The sequence below is a fragment of the Heteronotia binoei genome, chromosome 3, assembly GCF_032191835.1.
Source record: "Heteronotia binoei isolate CCM8104 ecotype False Entrance Well chromosome 3, APGP_CSIRO_Hbin_v1, whole genome shotgun sequence".
Taxonomy (NCBI): domain Eukaryota; kingdom Metazoa; phylum Chordata; class Lepidosauria; order Squamata; family Gekkonidae; genus Heteronotia; species Heteronotia binoei.
Genome location: NC_083225.1, coordinates 170,471,720 through 170,488,783, shown reverse-complemented (window position 1 = coordinate 170,488,783; position 17,064 = coordinate 170,471,720). Strand labels below are relative to the sequence as shown.

The 17,064-nt window shown below is 45.1% G+C and overlaps 1 protein-coding gene across 1 annotated transcript in view; it reads left to right on the top strand.

Annotated features, from left to right (window-relative positions):
- DYNC2H1 (dynein cytoplasmic 2 heavy chain 1) overlaps nt 1-17,064 on the top strand; it is a 230,035-nt gene that overhangs the window by 165,658 nt on the left and 47,313 nt on the right. The window contains exon 83 of the mRNA XM_060234883.1: nt 11,740-11,856. Coding sequence (XP_060090866.1) covers nt 11,740-11,856 — 117 coding nt within the window. The remainder of the gene's footprint in view (nt 1-11,739; nt 11,857-17,064) is intronic.

The following is a 17,064-nucleotide window of genomic DNA, read 5'->3' as shown; positions in this document are numbered from 1 at the left end:
CACAATTATGCACAGACCCAGTTTGGACTGTGTCCATGGTGCCTGAGGAGAGGAGACTTAAGTCTTCCTCCTCCAGGCTGTTTTCTCAAGATTAAATGGCCTCCAAGAGCCACAGTTCTGTCCCATTGGGAATACTTATGTGTACTGATGTGCTACATGTAGACTTCTCCAATAGGGCAAATAGCATCTCCCCAGGACTGTTCCAAGTAAGAAAAATAGCATAGTTGGGCAGGTTTAAGCCCGCTTTCCTTATTTATTTTTTATTTATTTTATGATTTATATCCCGCCCTTCCCACAAGTGGCTCAGGGCGGCTGAGTGTGTCATGTGTGTCATGATCCCAATACAAATTGGAGCCATATGTTCCTGGGTATTAAGCGCTAAGCACAGAAGCGGGGAAGAACCAGCTGACTATCCCCGGGCCAAAGGAGGCAAGACTCCAAAACACTCGCACACAGGCCTTCTCTATTGCGGCACCACACCTCTGGAACCAGCTCCCGGAAGAAGTGCGGGCCCTGCGGAGCCTTGAACAGTTCCGCAGGGCCTGCAAGACCATCCTTTTTAAGATGGCCTTTGCCGATTGAATGATCGAAGGACTTGCTCAAAGTGACTTGCCATCATATTCGCTGATAGAATAGCACCAGAAATGTCGATTTTAATTCATAATTAGAATGTTTTTAAGATTAATGTTGTTTTAATATCCATTGTATAATGTATTGTATGAAATGTTGTTAGCCGCCCTGAGCCTGCTTCGGTGGGGAGGGCGGGATATAAATAAAATATTATTATTTTATTATTATTATAACTCCCAGAGTAATGTGGTCAACAGAACCATAGCAGAACCATAGCAGACACATGCGGGACATATTCATAAATATTCCAGAACTAATTAAAATATTGCAGAACCTAGCTTATAGGGCAGTCTTTTTCTGTTTGTGAGACATCTGGAATCTCTTGTATCTCCTGGAACTTGGGGTGGTAACAGCTCAGGAGCTGTTGCTTGCTTGTTCATTTCCTTATTTAAGAGATGTATACCCCACCTTTCTTTTATTTAAAGTGGCTAAGAAACATTAATTGATGAATACAGGATCCAGTAAAACCAGACGATACATATACCGCATTCATAATTAAAATCACAATGCATTGCAGTTTAAAACAGTCCAATACACTCTCTTCATTAATTGAACTCTTTCAGTGGCCTCCCGTTAGAAATGTCTCATGACTCAAATCGTTAATTAAAAGCTAAAGGAAAGAGGAAGGTCTTAACAGCCTTTATGAAAACTCAGGAGAATTTGCTTGCCTTATCTCTTCTGGGATGCGCTCCCCCTAAAATAAGGGGAGCTACTGGGAAAAAAAACTCCACTGATCTTCTTCGTGGTCTCTGTGCATCACACTGATGGGATATAGGCGCCCGCGCCGATCTCGATCGGTATTCTTGAAAGCTGCGGATTTCCGCGCCCCAGGCCCAGTGCGCATGCGCAGAAGCCCCACCGCGCATGCTCACAGGGACCGGAGCGGACATCCCGCCAGTTCTCTTCTGACCGCCGCTTGGATCAGTCGATCTCTCGCCACGGTCGGTAGAAATCCTTTTTGAAAGTTGCGAGCTATACTTTTTAGATTCTATTGAAACTTTTCTTTGGCTAAGACCACACAACAGTCTTTTTAAAGACTAAAGAGCGTGGGGGTAAGCAGCTTTATCTTCTCAGAATTCGCCTCAGCCCCCCCCCCCCCCGCTCCCTCCCTCACCCTCCCCGCATGGAAAAGCGGTGGGGATTTTTCAAAAGGTGCAAGAACTGTGGAAGCAAAATCGCCCCTCCAGACGGGCACGATCTCTGCCTTTTCTGCCTAGGGGAAACACACATCCCGGAGACGTGCACCCACTGCGCGAAGTTTTCCCGCCAAACGAAGAAAAACCGCGCGGGCCGTCTGGCGGCGGCACTAATGGAGAAGGCACTCTCGCCCAAGAAAATGGCGGCGGAGACACATAAGCCGTCGACATCGGGACAAAGCGGCACCGACAATACCGCCCCCGACGCCGATCGCCCTTCTAAGGTGGGCTCGGCATCTAAGTCCGACTCCTCTACTCCTGTAAAACGGATAAGGGAGGAGAAAGGACTTCAGCCGGAAGCAAAGAAAAAGAAGAAAGCGGACAGACATACATCATCCGCAACCTCGCTTCCGACGTCGCCATCGAAGTCGCTGGCGAAAATACCACCTCTGAAGCTCTTTGCTTCACCACGCCGCCGGTCAAGCCCCCCGGTATTGGCATCGATGTCTACACAAATCGCCATCTCCTCGGACTCCGATCGAGACTTGGACTTGACTCAACAATCGGGAACGGAGGACAGCCCGCCAGACCACACTGTCGAAGACACCGCTCGGACCCGAACACCGACTCGGGACCCATCGGTCAGCCCTGATCGTCGACGAGCCCGGACCCCGAAAAGAGACCGGCCTACCTCACCCAGACGGAGAAGCGTCGGGCGCGATTCTTCCGACAGTCCTCATAGACATCAGCGCAGCCCTCGGGGTCGTCATCGATCCCGAGACTCGGAGGAGAGATCCCACGATAGGGATCGTTCCCCCCTTCACAGACCACCACCACCACCCATGTCATGGGACCAGAGGCAGTGGCAGTATCTGTACGGGTCCTGCGCCATGCCCTCCATGTTCCCGTGGTTCCCTCCTAAACATTTAGACTGGGACCAACAGTCCGAAGCTTCGGTAAGATCGCGGACGTCGTATCGGCCCAAACAAGCATCTGCATCAGCTTCGAAATCTTCGGACGCGACGCCTCCAAAGAGACAAAAAACCCCTCCACGTACGGGGAGCCCGGATCGCCGAAAGACGCCTGGCTCACCAAAGGTCCCAGAGACACCCAAACGTTCTCCCGGACGTTCTGAATCAGGAGACGCCTCTCCTGAATCTAACGAAGGTTCCCTTCGGGAAGAACAGGATATCTCCTCCCCGGACGAACCTACCCCATCGAGCAAAGTAGGTGAGGAATTACCCATATCTCCTTCCGAGGATTTAAAATCCTATGGGGACTTAGTTAAGAGGATGGCGATGACCCTATCGCTACCGACGGTCCAACCGACGCCGATAGTTACGGACAATGTATTCGATGTTGTACAGCTAGATACCTCGACGGCTATCGCCCTACCGCTCACGACGGTCATGCTTCATACGACCAAATCCTCATGGGATAGACCAGCCTCAACACCGATAAGCTCCCGAAGGCTCGACCACATGTATCGGGTGCAGGAATCCACAGCAGAATTTTTATTCAACCATCCAAAACCGAACTCTGTAGTGGTAGCATCCTCCTCAAAGGCCAGAAAAACGCACGCTACTCCCCCAGATAAAGAAGGGAAGAAACTGGACAACCTAGGTAGAAGATTGTACACTGCAGGTTCGTTAGGCGTGAAGGTGGCAAATTATGGTGCATGTATGGGTCGCTATCAGTATGCCCTATGGGACCAGTTGTCATCCCTCCCGGACCTGTCGGAACAGGCTAAACAGGCAATAAAGAAGGTCCAAAAAGAAGGTATCGCTCTTGCCAAACAGCAAATCAATTCTGCCAAGCATGCAGGTGACATAGCAGCAAAAACACTCACCTCAGCGATTACTTTGAGACGTCATTCCTGGCTCAGATCAACAGCACTCCAGCCAGATACTCAATCCTATGTTGAGGACCTCCCTTTTGATGGAAATGGATTGTTCAGCTCCAATACAGATTCTGTATTACAGGAAATGGACAAAAGCATTAGAACGTCACGCAATTTAGGGGTTCCCATCTCGGCTAAGTCCCAAGGCAAACGCAGTTGGAATAAGCCATGGAACAAGAAGCAGTTTCCCAAACAACCAGCTGAACAACAATGGAGGCCCAAGGGCTCCACATCATACTCCAAACCACCTTACAACCCCAAGTCAAAATATTCGCCGACTTCTTCACAATCGGCCAGGCAAAAGGGGAATAGGCCCTCCAAACAGGGCCTTTGACTGCCTTCTCCCCTATTTTACCCCTTCCCCCCTCCACTCGGACCATACCAGACTTTTCCCATATTTCCACACTTGGTCCACAATTACTACGGACAAATGGGTTTTAAGTATAATACTCAAGGGCTATCAGCTAGAATTCAAGGAAAGGCCGATAGTTCCCACCGTCATCCACACCAGAACATCCACCACTCTGCAGATGGAGGTCCAATCTCTCCTCCAAAAAGATGCTATCGAGCAAGTACCAATCAACCAAATTGGGGAAGGTTTCTACTCCCGATACTTCACCATCCCCAAAAAGGATGGTGGCCTTCGACCCATTATGGACCTCCGGGGCCTGAACCAATTCATACTAACCCAAAAATTCAGAATGGTCTCCCTACAAAACATCTTGCCCCTACTAAATCAAGGGGACTGGATGGCCACCCTGGACCTGCAGGATGCATATTTCCACATAACTATACACCCAGATCACAGGAAGTTCCTCAGGTTTACAATCGGAAACACCCACTTCCAATACAAGGCCCTACCCTTTGGCCTCTCCACGGCACCGAGAGTGTTTACAAAGACTTTGGTGGTGGTGGCGGCTCACTTGCGTCTACAAGGGATCAATATCTTTCCCTATATAGACGATTGGCTGATAGTGGCAAATTCCAAACCTCTGTTGCTACAACACATACAGCACACCCTAGCCCTTTTGGAAAATCTGGGCCTACGGGTCAACCCTCGGAAATCAGCACTACAACCCTCTCAAAGGGTACAATTCATAGGAGCCATACTGGACTCACGAATCTGCACAGCTTTCCTCCCGACTCAAAGAGCGGAGGACATCGTCTCACTGACGCGTGTGTTTCTTACAAACCCGACGGTTACAGCGTTCCAAATACAACGCCTCTTGGGCCTAATGGCATCGACCACAGCAGTGCTCAAATTTGCCAGATTCCACATGAGAACATTGCAGTTATGGTTCCTGCGCGTGTTCAATCATCAAAGGGATCCACCCTTATGCCAGCTGACCGTCCCGATGACTGTACTCGAGACCCTGTCTTGGTGGCAGGAAGAGGAGAACCTCCTCCAAGGAGCCCCGTTCCACAAACAGACTCCCACGGTGACCATAACGACAGATGCGTCACTATGGGGCTGGGGAGCCCACATGAACGACATATGTGTGGGGGACAAGTGGCCCCAGGATCTCCTCCGCTACCACATCAATTTTCTAGAATTATTAGCCATACACCATGCCATTGTCTCATTCAAACATCTAATTGGGAGGAAAACGGTGGCGATTCTGACAGACAACACTACTGCCATGTCTTACGTAAACAGACAGGGTGGCACAGTCTCGAGGAAGCTGTGCTCCCTAGCCTTAAGAATCTGGGAAATTTGCAGAGAATCAGACACGACCCTGATAGCCACGCATCTTCCGGGCACTCTAAACACCTGTGCGGACTATCTCAGCCGCGGGGGAGCTTCGCTCCACGAGTGGGAGCTCAATTGGAAGTTTCTCCATCCCGTGTTCCAGAAATGGGGCACACCGGAAGTAGACGTCTTCGCCACACGCAGCACCTCGAAATGCAACATGTTTTGCTGCAGAGGAGGCGCGGACCCCCTAGCACTGGGAGACGGGCTGTTGATAACATGGACTCACTTACATGTGTACCTCTTCCCACCGGTACCGCTAATCACGAGGGTCGTCCACAAGATCCACCTCGAACGCCCCAAAGGGATCCTCATCACACCATGGTGGCCCAGGCAGCAGTGGTTCTCCCCTGTAATGACGCTGTCTCACGGGATATTCCATCAATTCCCGACGAGCTCGGACCTTTTATTGTCCCACGAGGGGCAAGTAATCCATCACGATGTGCCCCACTTGAAACTGACGGCGTGGAGGCTGGCGTAACAAGTCTCTCTGACAGGGTTCTACAGGTTATACAAAACTGCAGAAAGTTATCTACTAGGAAGTCATATGAGTACAAGTGGAAGACATTTGTCCGATTTGTAACCGGAACAAACAAAGAACCGAGGAAGGCAGGCCTTCCTCTAATATTGGACTTCCTACTCTCACTTCTGGATAAAGGGCTAACTGTAACGTCAGTGAGAGTATATTTAGCAGCCATATCTGCCAACCACGATCAGGTTGAAGGCTACTCGGTGTTTTCACACCCTAATGCCAAAAAGTTCCTGAAAGGGTTATCGAGGTTATACCCTGCGGTGCGAGACCCAGCCCCTGCCTGGGACCTCCCAGCTGTATTACAAGCACTAACGGGGAAACCCTTTGAACCCATGGCAACATGTTCTTTACAGCTGTTATCCTGGAAGACAGCCTTCCTAGTAGCGGTAACTTCGGCTCGCAGGGTGGGAGAACTTGCAGCCCTACGCTGTGACGAGCCATATCTGAAGTTCAATGCTGAAGGAGTAAGGTTGCGACCTGATGTAACCTTCCTGCCGAAGGTGACATCGCCCTTCCATCTGAATGCGGAAATATGTCTACCCACATACTTTCCTAACCCAGGTTCAGACCTGGAACGAAGACTGCATACCCTCGATGTGAAAAGGGCACTCTCATTCTACCTACATAGAGTAAGGCCGGAACGCAAGGACACCAGGCTCTTTATTTCGTATTCCACTACACCGCGAGGTGTTAGAGTTTCGTCACAACGGATCTCGAAGTGGATAACTGAGACCATAAAGTTATGCTACTTACTCAACAAAAAACCTCTGCCGAGACAAATTAGAGCTCATTCCACTAGAGCCCTAGCAACGTCAGCAGCCTTCATGAGAGGGGTACCACTGAAAGACATTTGCGACGCTGCCACGTGGTCAGGGTCTCATACGTTCGTGAGACATTATGCATTGGACCTGCACTGGCGTAGTCGTTCTTCAGTGGGCCGTGCGGTGCTTCAAGAGGCCTCTCGCTGATGGACAGTTGCACCCTCCTCCAGGTATGACTCTGGCTTGCTAATCTCCCATCAGTGTGATGCACAGAGACCACGAAGAAGATAAACAGGTTTCCTACCTGTAACTGATGATCTTCGAGTGGTCATCTGTGCAGTCACACTACCCGCCCTCCTTCCCCTCCGCTGCCGGTCCATCTCTAAGGGCTTACGCAGCGGTCAGAAGGAACTGGCGGGATGTCCGCTCCGGTCCCTGTGAGCATGCGCGGTGGGGCTTCTGCGCATGCGCACTGGGCCTGGGGCGCGGAAATCCGCAGCTTTCAAGAATACCGATCGAGATCGGCGCGGGCGCCTATATCCCATCAGTGTGACTCCACAGATGACCACTCGAAGATCATCAGTTACAGGTAGGAAACCTGTTTTTCTTTGCCTGCATTTGCTCTTAGGTGATAACAAGAAAGCACTGTCAGAAAAGTTTGTTTATTCCATCTCAGTTGCAGGTTTAGCTTACATGGAGAGAAGGTGTCCTTTAGGTATGAGATCCCTGGTTTTGAAAGGCTTTAAATGCAGATATCAGCACTCTGAACTGAACTGAGAAATGAACTGGTAGCTAATTAAGTTACTGTAATACTAGTTGAATGTGGTCACAGTGCCCTGTACCAAACAAAAGGTGAGCAGCGGTATTCTGTGCAAAGTGAAGCTCCAAGTTGCCATCAGAGGCAGCCTCCATGAAACATTTCACAGTATTAAGCCATATCTAGAGTGTACAAATGCATGGGAAATCATGGCAAGGTCAGTCAAGGAGGATTAATACTGTAATGCATTCTGCATGGGGGCTGCCTTTGAAAACGGTCTGGAAAAAAGCAGTTCATCCAAAATGCAGCAGCTAGACTGTTGTTGGGGATTAGTTTCAGGGAGAATATCACCGCCTTGCTGGAAGATGTACATCTGCTGTTTGCCCCTTTTTTCCTGGGCACTATTCAGAGTACCGGTTCTTTACGTTTAAAGCCCTAAACTACCTCCTCCTCTGCATTCGGGCCCTGCAGTTGAGATCTGCCTTCCAGCCCCTGGCATTTGTGCCTCCAGCTTCTGAGGTGAGGTGGATAGCAAATAGAGAGAGGTCATTTTCTGTTCATGCACCTTGTCTTTGGAATGCTCTATCAGCATGTATTTTCGGTGCCATACCAAAACATTTCATCTTGCCTGTCAAGCATAGATATTTCTCAATAATCAGTCTTTTGTTGTTGAATCAAAAGTTGCTTTATTTAAGAAACTCAGCTTTGCCAAGGACACAAGCCTGGGAAATAATGACACACACACAGTTACACAGTTGCTGTATCGGATAGCTTCAAAGGGTACCATACAGATGCAGCTTGAGTCGCGGGTTTAGAGGTTACTACATACTACCTATTTTATTACTAAGGAATTTAGGTTATTAAAAACATCTCCCTTTCAGCTCTGATAAGACTGTGTGAACCTGGGGGAGAGGCAGCATGAGAATAGTCACATCCAGGCTGTAGCATAAACAGATGGATTTATTACTTGCACAAAGGTTGTGAAGGAAGGGGGAGAGTAAACGATGGTTGACCTGTTCCCTATTGAAGGAACCATTATGTTACAGAAATATGCATGCTTGACATTGCCCAGGCTTGCCCAGGCTGATAGGAGCCCTCCAGGGGCCTGATTCGGCCCCTGGGCCATATGTGTCTGTTGTTAGGCAACTGCCGCATTCAAGGATTAGTTTTGTAGGATCATAGAGTTGGAAGGGGCCATACAGGTTATCTAGCCCAATTCCCTGCTCAATGCAGGATCAACCTAAAGCATCGCTCCAAAGTGTTTGTCCAGCTGCTGCTTGAAGACTGCCAGTGAGAAGGAGCTTACTATTTCCCTAGGCAGCTGATTCCACTGCTGAACTACTCTTACTGTAAAAGAAAATTCCCTAAAATCCAGCTGGTATCTTTTCACCCATAATTTAATTCCGTGAATGTGAGTCCTATTCTTGGTTGCCAACATGAAGACCTCCCTGTCCTCTAGGTGACAGCATTCAGATGCTTAAAGAGAGTAATCATGTCCCCCGTCAACCTCCTCTTCTACAGACTGAACATTCCTAAGTCCCTTAGTCTTTCATCGAAGGGCTTGGTCTCCAGGCCCATGATCCTCTTTGTTGCCCCCTTCTGCATCCAGTCCATTTTGTCCACATTCTTTTTGAAAGGAGGCCTACAGAACTGCACACAGTACTCCAGGTGCAGCCTGACCATTGTGTCATACAGCAGGACTGTGACATCTTGTGATTTGGATGTTATGCTTATGTTACTAACATCTGAAGACTGCATTAGCCTTTTTTGCCATTGCATCACACTGACTGCTCATATTTAACTTACAGTTAACCCATAACCCAAGATCTTGTTTGCACACAGCTACCCAGAAGTATGTTGTCCAGCTAGTATGTGTACTTCTCATTTTTATTACCCAGATGTAGAACTCTACTCATACCCTTGCTAAATTGCATCTTATTCACATCCACTCACTTTTCCAGTGTGTTCAGATCTTGTTTGAATTCTGTATCTTCTGTTTTCACTACTCTGCCCAATTCTGTGTCATCTGCAAGTTAATGAGTAGTTCCTCCACCCCCTCATCTGGATAATTTATAAAAAATACTGGACCCTGAATTCCCCATGTCACCAAGTTGTCTTTCAGATGCACAGATATTAACTCATTTAAAATCTGCTCCAATATCTTCCCTGGGACAGAGGTCCAACTGACTGACTTGTCGTTTACTGGCCCATCCTACATCTCATTTTTGAAGACTGGGATAACATTCACCCTCTTCCAGTCCTGTGGCACATCTCCCATCCTCCAAGAGGTCTTGTTCTCCTTACCAAATGCAATTTCTAAGGTAGAAAAGCTTTCCAGTAAGTAGATAACATTTTTCTTTAAAAATCATTTTGTTTTATATCTGTTCAGGAGAGAAAATGTTGAAGGTCCCCCCCCCCGCCATGTTTGTATATATGTTCTTTTAAAGTTCTAATTTATTTTCCACAATGTGTAGCTAATTAATCGATAGCAACAATTATAAAAAGTTAAAATTACACTTCTACTGACTACCAACTAGTGAGACTTCATGTTCCAGTAAGGCTGATAAATTATTTTAATTTGCTTTTGCTGAACCAAACAACAGCACCTAATTTATCAGACAAACAAAGAAAATGAAACACTGCATCATCACATATTTTTCCAAGATTAGAAAATCAATCAAAAATTCAGGAACAAGTGGACTTTAAGTGTATAATGCTGTATGCTTAACAACTAAATAGTTCAGGCCTGTGGAAAGATTAATGTATATTTGTTGTAAAAATTGTGTGAGGCCAAGCGAAACAGGAATTACAGCTTAGGTTGAAAACCTTAGAAGAACCAGCCATCTTAAATAACATGTAAATAAGGGGTGGGGGGGATATATGGTTATAGTATGTTGGTATTAGAGTTACTACTGCAGTTCTGTGACAATAAGCCTGAACAACCCAGACTATGCTGTGCTCCTTGGAGCTAAGCAAGGTCTGCCATGGTTAGTACTTGGGTGGGAGACCACCAAGGATGACCAGGGTTGGTATGCAGAGGCAGGCAATGGCAAACCACCCCTGCTTATCTCTTTACTTAAAAACCCCATGATAGGTCACCATGAGTTCATTGCAACTTGACAGAAGAGGGCAGAAAAATGCACAGCTAGACTTAAAGTTTATACTTACATGAGGGAACCTGGGAAGTATTTGGGTTTACATGCTTCCTCTTCTGCTTGCATGCAGCTTGACAATCAGCACCCAAACTATAAGCTAGAAGTTGCTTTCTACCTTTCAAACTAGAATTTCCATCTCCAAATTAAACCAGAATTTTAAAATCTGGCTTAGAAGAAAGAGAATAAACCATAGTTTGTGGTTCAGTTCCCCTCCCCACCCCCACCCCCCCAAAAACCCTCTAGTTTGCTACAAAAGAGTAAATTGTTTAATGTGTGAAGGAAGGGAGGAGGAGGAGGAAGGTTGTGTGAAAATCCAAGGATTCATGTGTTGACAAACCATAGTTAAACCATGCGGCTGACAAAGTGAAAATCACGGACATATTTAATATGAACATCTAGATTATAGTTAGATACATGATTACACTTGATTGTCTTACCTAACTATAGCTATAAATTGGGGTTTACTTCAATCATCTTTGAGGGTAGGAACCATGGGGGCCTTCCCTGTGTAAGATTTTTTTCTAGTCCACCAGTGCCTCCATTATTCCCACAAGGTCATCCCCAGGGTAGCAGAGTGCTTTGCTTTTCTCCAGCTACCAATCCCTCCAGCTGAACAAATCCTGCTTCCTGATGTTGCTGACACAATAGCAAAAGCATCAGATCGATCTGTACTTGCTCCCTTGCCTGGCCCACAGTACAAAGGGGTGGACCCAGGCTGACAATTTCCACCGATTTTCCTCCACAGAACCCTCATCATGATGTTGTTCCTCAAGGTCCCCTATTCCTCAGAAGCAGCACTTGGTAAAGATCAGCAGTGGGAAAGAGGAGGCAGGAAAGTTCATTTCACTGATGGGAAATTTAGATTGGCTACAGACCTTGACAACCAGCAATCTTTCATGATTCAGACTTACATACAATTAAGATTGCTGCTGTCCTAAGTGACATCAAGAATGGAGGAATGATGACTGAGCGGTGTGTTGAAGTAATTTTTAAGTATACAGGACTCTGCAGCCTTAAAATAGGAGATTGTTTTCCTAACAAAGACATTTCTGTTTGTTTGACTTATCTGTAACCCTGTCTGTGTCAGCACGCTGACATATTATCTTTTTATCTTACAGGTAATTTCACAACTTCGGATTTTGAGCAGGTCTGTAACTGCTGGCTGCAAATTTGACAGAGATATCTGGTCTAATGAGCTTTCTCCAGTCCTCAATCTGTGGAAGAAGCTTAATCAGGTAAGAAGGTCAAAAGCTAGAGAAGATTTCAATTCCACATTCAAAATAACAGCCTGGGTTAAATATGTAAATTTCAGCATGCATCTTGAAAATGAAGGTTTTCTATAAAAATGTAAATTCAGTAAGATTGAAGAAGCTGCTATCTAAATCGGTTTCAAGTACCGTTTTATTTTTGTTCCATATCCAAAATATCACTTGCTTATACAATCAATTGCAATTAGTTCTAGGCAACAGGATGCTTAAAGCATGCTTTAAAAAAACAAACAAAAAACCCCACCAAAAACATGCCAGGCATTCCTCCCTTACTCTTCTCCCCCCCCCCAAAAAAAATCTGACTAAATTTCAGTCCATATGTTGAGACACCTGGGAAGATGTCTTCAACAAAGAAAAATAGTAGACAGGCAAAGAAAAGCACAAACATTTCATGAAAAATTTATAAAAGGTAGGAATTAGTGGAGCAAGAATGCCCAGAATGAGAGGTCTGGGATAAGAGAAATTTATTGTACTGTCATCAAGAGACGTTCAGATAAACCTTTGTTCCTTCTGTCATGTGGTTCATGAATTCACTAAAATGTGCTTATTAAAATGATGATTAATTAGGGTTACCAACCTCCAGGTGGGGCCTGGATTTCCCCCAGAATTACAAGTAATCTCCAGATCACAGATTATATCTCCTGGAGGAAATGGTGACTCTGTGGGTTGAACTCCATGTCATCACTTCACCATCCAGCCTAAGGAGATTGTCTTAAACTTTAGTAGTTCTTCTTATGGAAGAGCTGCTTGCATTGAAGGAAAGCTGTGTAGGTTGTAAGAAGCTCCTCCATTCTGAGAGAGTAATTCCAAATAGGTCTACTCAGCATTCTATTCAGGTTTATTAATTGGTACTCTCTCCCAGAAAAATAAAGCTTTTACTTTTGTCGTTGACAAGCAACCTGACCCATTTTTTCAGAAGTAGAAGAACTGAAATACTTTCTTCTTTGGGGACTCTGGGCGGGCACACTACTGGGATTCTGCACTGGGATAGAGCAATGTTTCAAATCTTCTGGATACAACATGAAAGCCATTTGTTTCTTTACTCATCCCCTTTGAGGGAGAAAGTGCTAACACTCGTACCTTGATAGACAGTGCTGTGCCTTCCAACTCAGGCCTCTAAACCGGCCTTTTATTATGATCCTGTTGGGAATAGGAAGGCCTGTAAAAGGCAACCCAAACAAAAGAGAAAGCATACCTCTCACTCCCAAAGGGACTGAACAGTGTTAGAGTCCAGTGGCACCTTAAAGACCAACAAAGTTTTATTAATTGAGGGCTGAGGTGCCATTGGACTCTAACTTAGTTCTGTTGCTTCAGACCAACACAGTTACCCAACTAGATCTATCACCAAGGGATCGACAGTGTAGGGGTTCAACCCTGTCGTGACTATCACAGGAAACTTTCTTTTCGGACCAGTTGTCCAGATTTTTTGATGCATGGTTAAAGATTACAGATGACTTTTGGGACCCATCCATATGGTGTTTTTTTCAAGGTTATGTTTTAAGAGTTTCAATCTCTTCCTCCACTTTATTGTTCTGCAGAACCTTCCTGGGGTTCTTCCACATTTGTGTCATGGGAAGTTTCCTCCCTCATCTCCAAAGGTACTTTAGGAAGTTTCCTTCAGGCTTATTGTTTTTTTTCCCTCTGGGTATTCTGCAGTTACCAAGAAAGGTGGGAGGACAGACCCATCTTAGATTTAAGGCTTTGAACAAAGCATTTGTGCATTCCAAAATTTAGGAAGGTATCCCTTCAGGAGGGTCTGCCTTTTCTAGACAGAGGCCACTGGTTTGCACTACTTGACCTCAAGGACATGCGTTTTCACATAGTGATTCATGAGGCATACAGGAAATATCTTGGGTTTGCCCAGAATAGCATCAAGTATGAGTACATGGTTTAGCCTTTCAGGCTTGTGACTGCTCTTAGGTGTTCACCAAGTGTGTCTCAGTGATCATGTCTCATATGAGACTCAGAAGATTCACCATCTGCCCTTACTTGGATGCATGGCTTTTGGTGAATACTTATCCAGAAGGCCTGACATATGACTTATACAAACTCTGCAGGAGTTAGGTTTCCTTATCTATGGATTCCTTATCAAATACATAGAATTATCATAGGTATTCCTTATCAAATCCATAAAATTTATTGGAGCCATGATACATTCAGCAAAGGGTAGGGCTTATCTGTCAATGCAAAGGGCTCAAATCATTGTACACTTAGTCAAGAAATTTCTAGCTGACAATTCCAGTCTGCCAAAAACATTCAGAGATAGCTGGGCTACATGGCATCTACCATGGCAGTAGCTCCACATGCTAGGCTGCACATGCAGCCTCTCCAAAGTTGGTTTATATGGGCATTTAACCCAACTGTAGATTCCCACTAGAAGTTGTTCTCAGTCCCTAGGGTGACATTTAGGGGCCTTAACTGATGGATCTGATTACCTCACCTGTTTGGAGGGGTTCTTCAAGGAGTACACTCCACAATGTGCAATGCGCAATGTGCCTCCTTAAAGGGATGGAGAGTACACTGTAGTGGACATAAAGTTAAGGATACATGGTCTCTGCCAAATCAAAGTTTTACATCAATCTGTTGGAACCTTGGGGCTATTCGATGTGCTCTTACTTCTTTTCCTTGTTTAAATGCATTCTATTGAGTTTAAATGGGAAAGGGGAGGGGAGGGAAAAGGAGGACAAGGGTCGCATTCCATCATAGTTTTACATAGTTCCACTAGATCATTCTGCTGGTGGCAGACAACACGATGGCCAAGTTCTATGTAAACAAATGGAGGCACAGTTTCCATCTGCCTGGGCAGAAAAACATACCCCATCTGGCAGTGGGCAATCTCACATACTGTACATCCAACAGCAATTCACATTGCAGGTCAGGACAACACCCTAGCAGACACATTAAGCAGGAGCACAGACATAAACCCGGAGTGGTCAATTGCCAGCCAGTACCTTGATCCCATCTTCAAGGAATGGAGCTCTCTTGAAACAGATCTCTTCACCTCAAAGGCCAACACCAAATGTCACCTCTCTTGCTCCAGAAAAGCAGTAGACATGGGATCTCTTGGAGATGCCTTCAGTTGTGCTGTTGTGGACATCTAAGGGCTGACAAGGGCACATGTATACTTCTAGCCTCCTACTAGCCAAGGAGAGTGTGGTTCCCAACCCTGTGACAACTATCTAATGGGGTCCTCAAGATGCTAACACCAGCAGATGATCTCTTCCATGTGGGCCTTGTTCTTCATCCAGAGATTCACTCCCTACCCCAAGAAAATCTTACTCTTTTAAATGGTGGAGATTTGCAAGGTTGGCAAACGACCAAAGGATCAAGCCAGATACTTGCAAATTGTCAAAAATATTTGATTATCTATTAACATTAAAGGATAGAGGTTTACCCTCCTTATCCATCAAGATGCAGTTAGTTGCCTTTTCAGCTTTTTAAAAGGAGATCAGGGGTTTTTCTGTATTCTCAGCCCCTGAGTCTAGAAAGTTCCTTTATCTAGGACCTTAAGGAAAAACCAAGATCCTTTTCATTTTTGAGTAATTTGCTTAGCTATTCAGTGAAAAGTTCTCCCTTATCAAACATGAACTGAAACTCAAAAAAAAGAAAAAAACACATGGGAACAGCTTCTTTCATAAACAGAAAATATTTCACAAAGCAAGTTAGAACCTCCTAACCAATCAAATTTTCAGCATATCTGAATAATTATGATTTTTTAACGTTAGAAATGCATCTCTTTCTAAACTGATTTGAATGAGTTATATTTGAATTTTAATCTGCATAATTAGTCACTACAGGTGTTTTTAAATCAAGATAATCATCTGTGAGCACATTTCTTTCTGATGGTCATTCAAAATTAAAGATTGCTCGCTGATGTCATTTCTAGAATACTAATCAACACAGCTACAAATTTTATAACTTTAACATTTACATAAATATAATTCATTTGCTTATGAAATCTTTTAGCTTTACTTGCAAAGAAATTTTAGATTGTTTTCAAGGTGCTACTTATATATTTCTCTATCAAACTATTAAAAGGTGGCAGCCCAATTGTTACAAGCTGTCCGTCAGGAAGACTTCTTGTCTATATTGTAACAGCTTTCTTGGTTGTCAGTTTATTTCCATGTTCAGTTTAAGGAGCTGGGATTTTATTGTCACTTGATGTTTTTAATTATGAGCATAAGCCACTTTGAGCCGTAAGAAAAGGCGGGATATAAATCTTTCAGTAAACAAATAATTCAAAGATGCACACATTTAGTGAACATGATAGCGGCTTCTACCACTTCCAACAATAGCCCTTTTCCTTGTTTTTGACTTCATGCAGAATTCCAGGAAGTTCAGAAAGAGTCACAAGCTCATAACAAAGTCAGAGAAAGGGCCCTGTCATGTTTATGTCTTTCAGGCATGAACAGTAATGAGAGCAAACTGAACTTTGAATGCATATTAAGTGTCTCTGAAGGCTGTGCACATATCAGAGAACTTGGCAGACTGCACAGTTGACAACAACCACAAATATTGGCTGGCTGTCACTGACCAGCAAAATTTGTGGATGTCATCCCTCTTTGTAGCATGTAGACCAGTAGAAACACATGACACTAGTCATCTGCATATGCTTGCAAGCACAGCTTATGGAGAGGATGTTAGAAACAAGGCAGGTTTAATACTCCACAAGGTTGTAGAACGCTATAGCAAAGAGTCGGTATGGATATCTGCACAGTTGATTCCCACATATGAATTTCACTGGAGCTTGCTCAGAACTTTAGAGTGACCATGTGAATAGGCATCAGCCTGGTAACCTTTCTATCCCCACCATATCATCTAGTGGAACTCCCACATGAATTTCGGCATGACATAGTTTCATTGTTTCTAGTAGCAAAAACCATTGGTATGGATTGGGTGAAGAACATCATTGTATAAACCAGTGCAGGCTGAAGAAAGGAACCGTTTCCCCAGATTTTCTTTGTCTGGTCAGTGGCGATTGCAACGCTACTAATACATTTACAGCACAATCCAGAGGGGGGGGGGGGCGGAAAGTCTTTTGGGAGCAGAAGAGCCGCTACGTGGGCGCAGGAAAGATTTGCACACACACACTGTGGCTAATAGCCACTGATGGACCTCTGCTCCATATTTTTATCCAATTCCCTCTTGAAGCTGGCTATGCTTGTAGCCGCCACC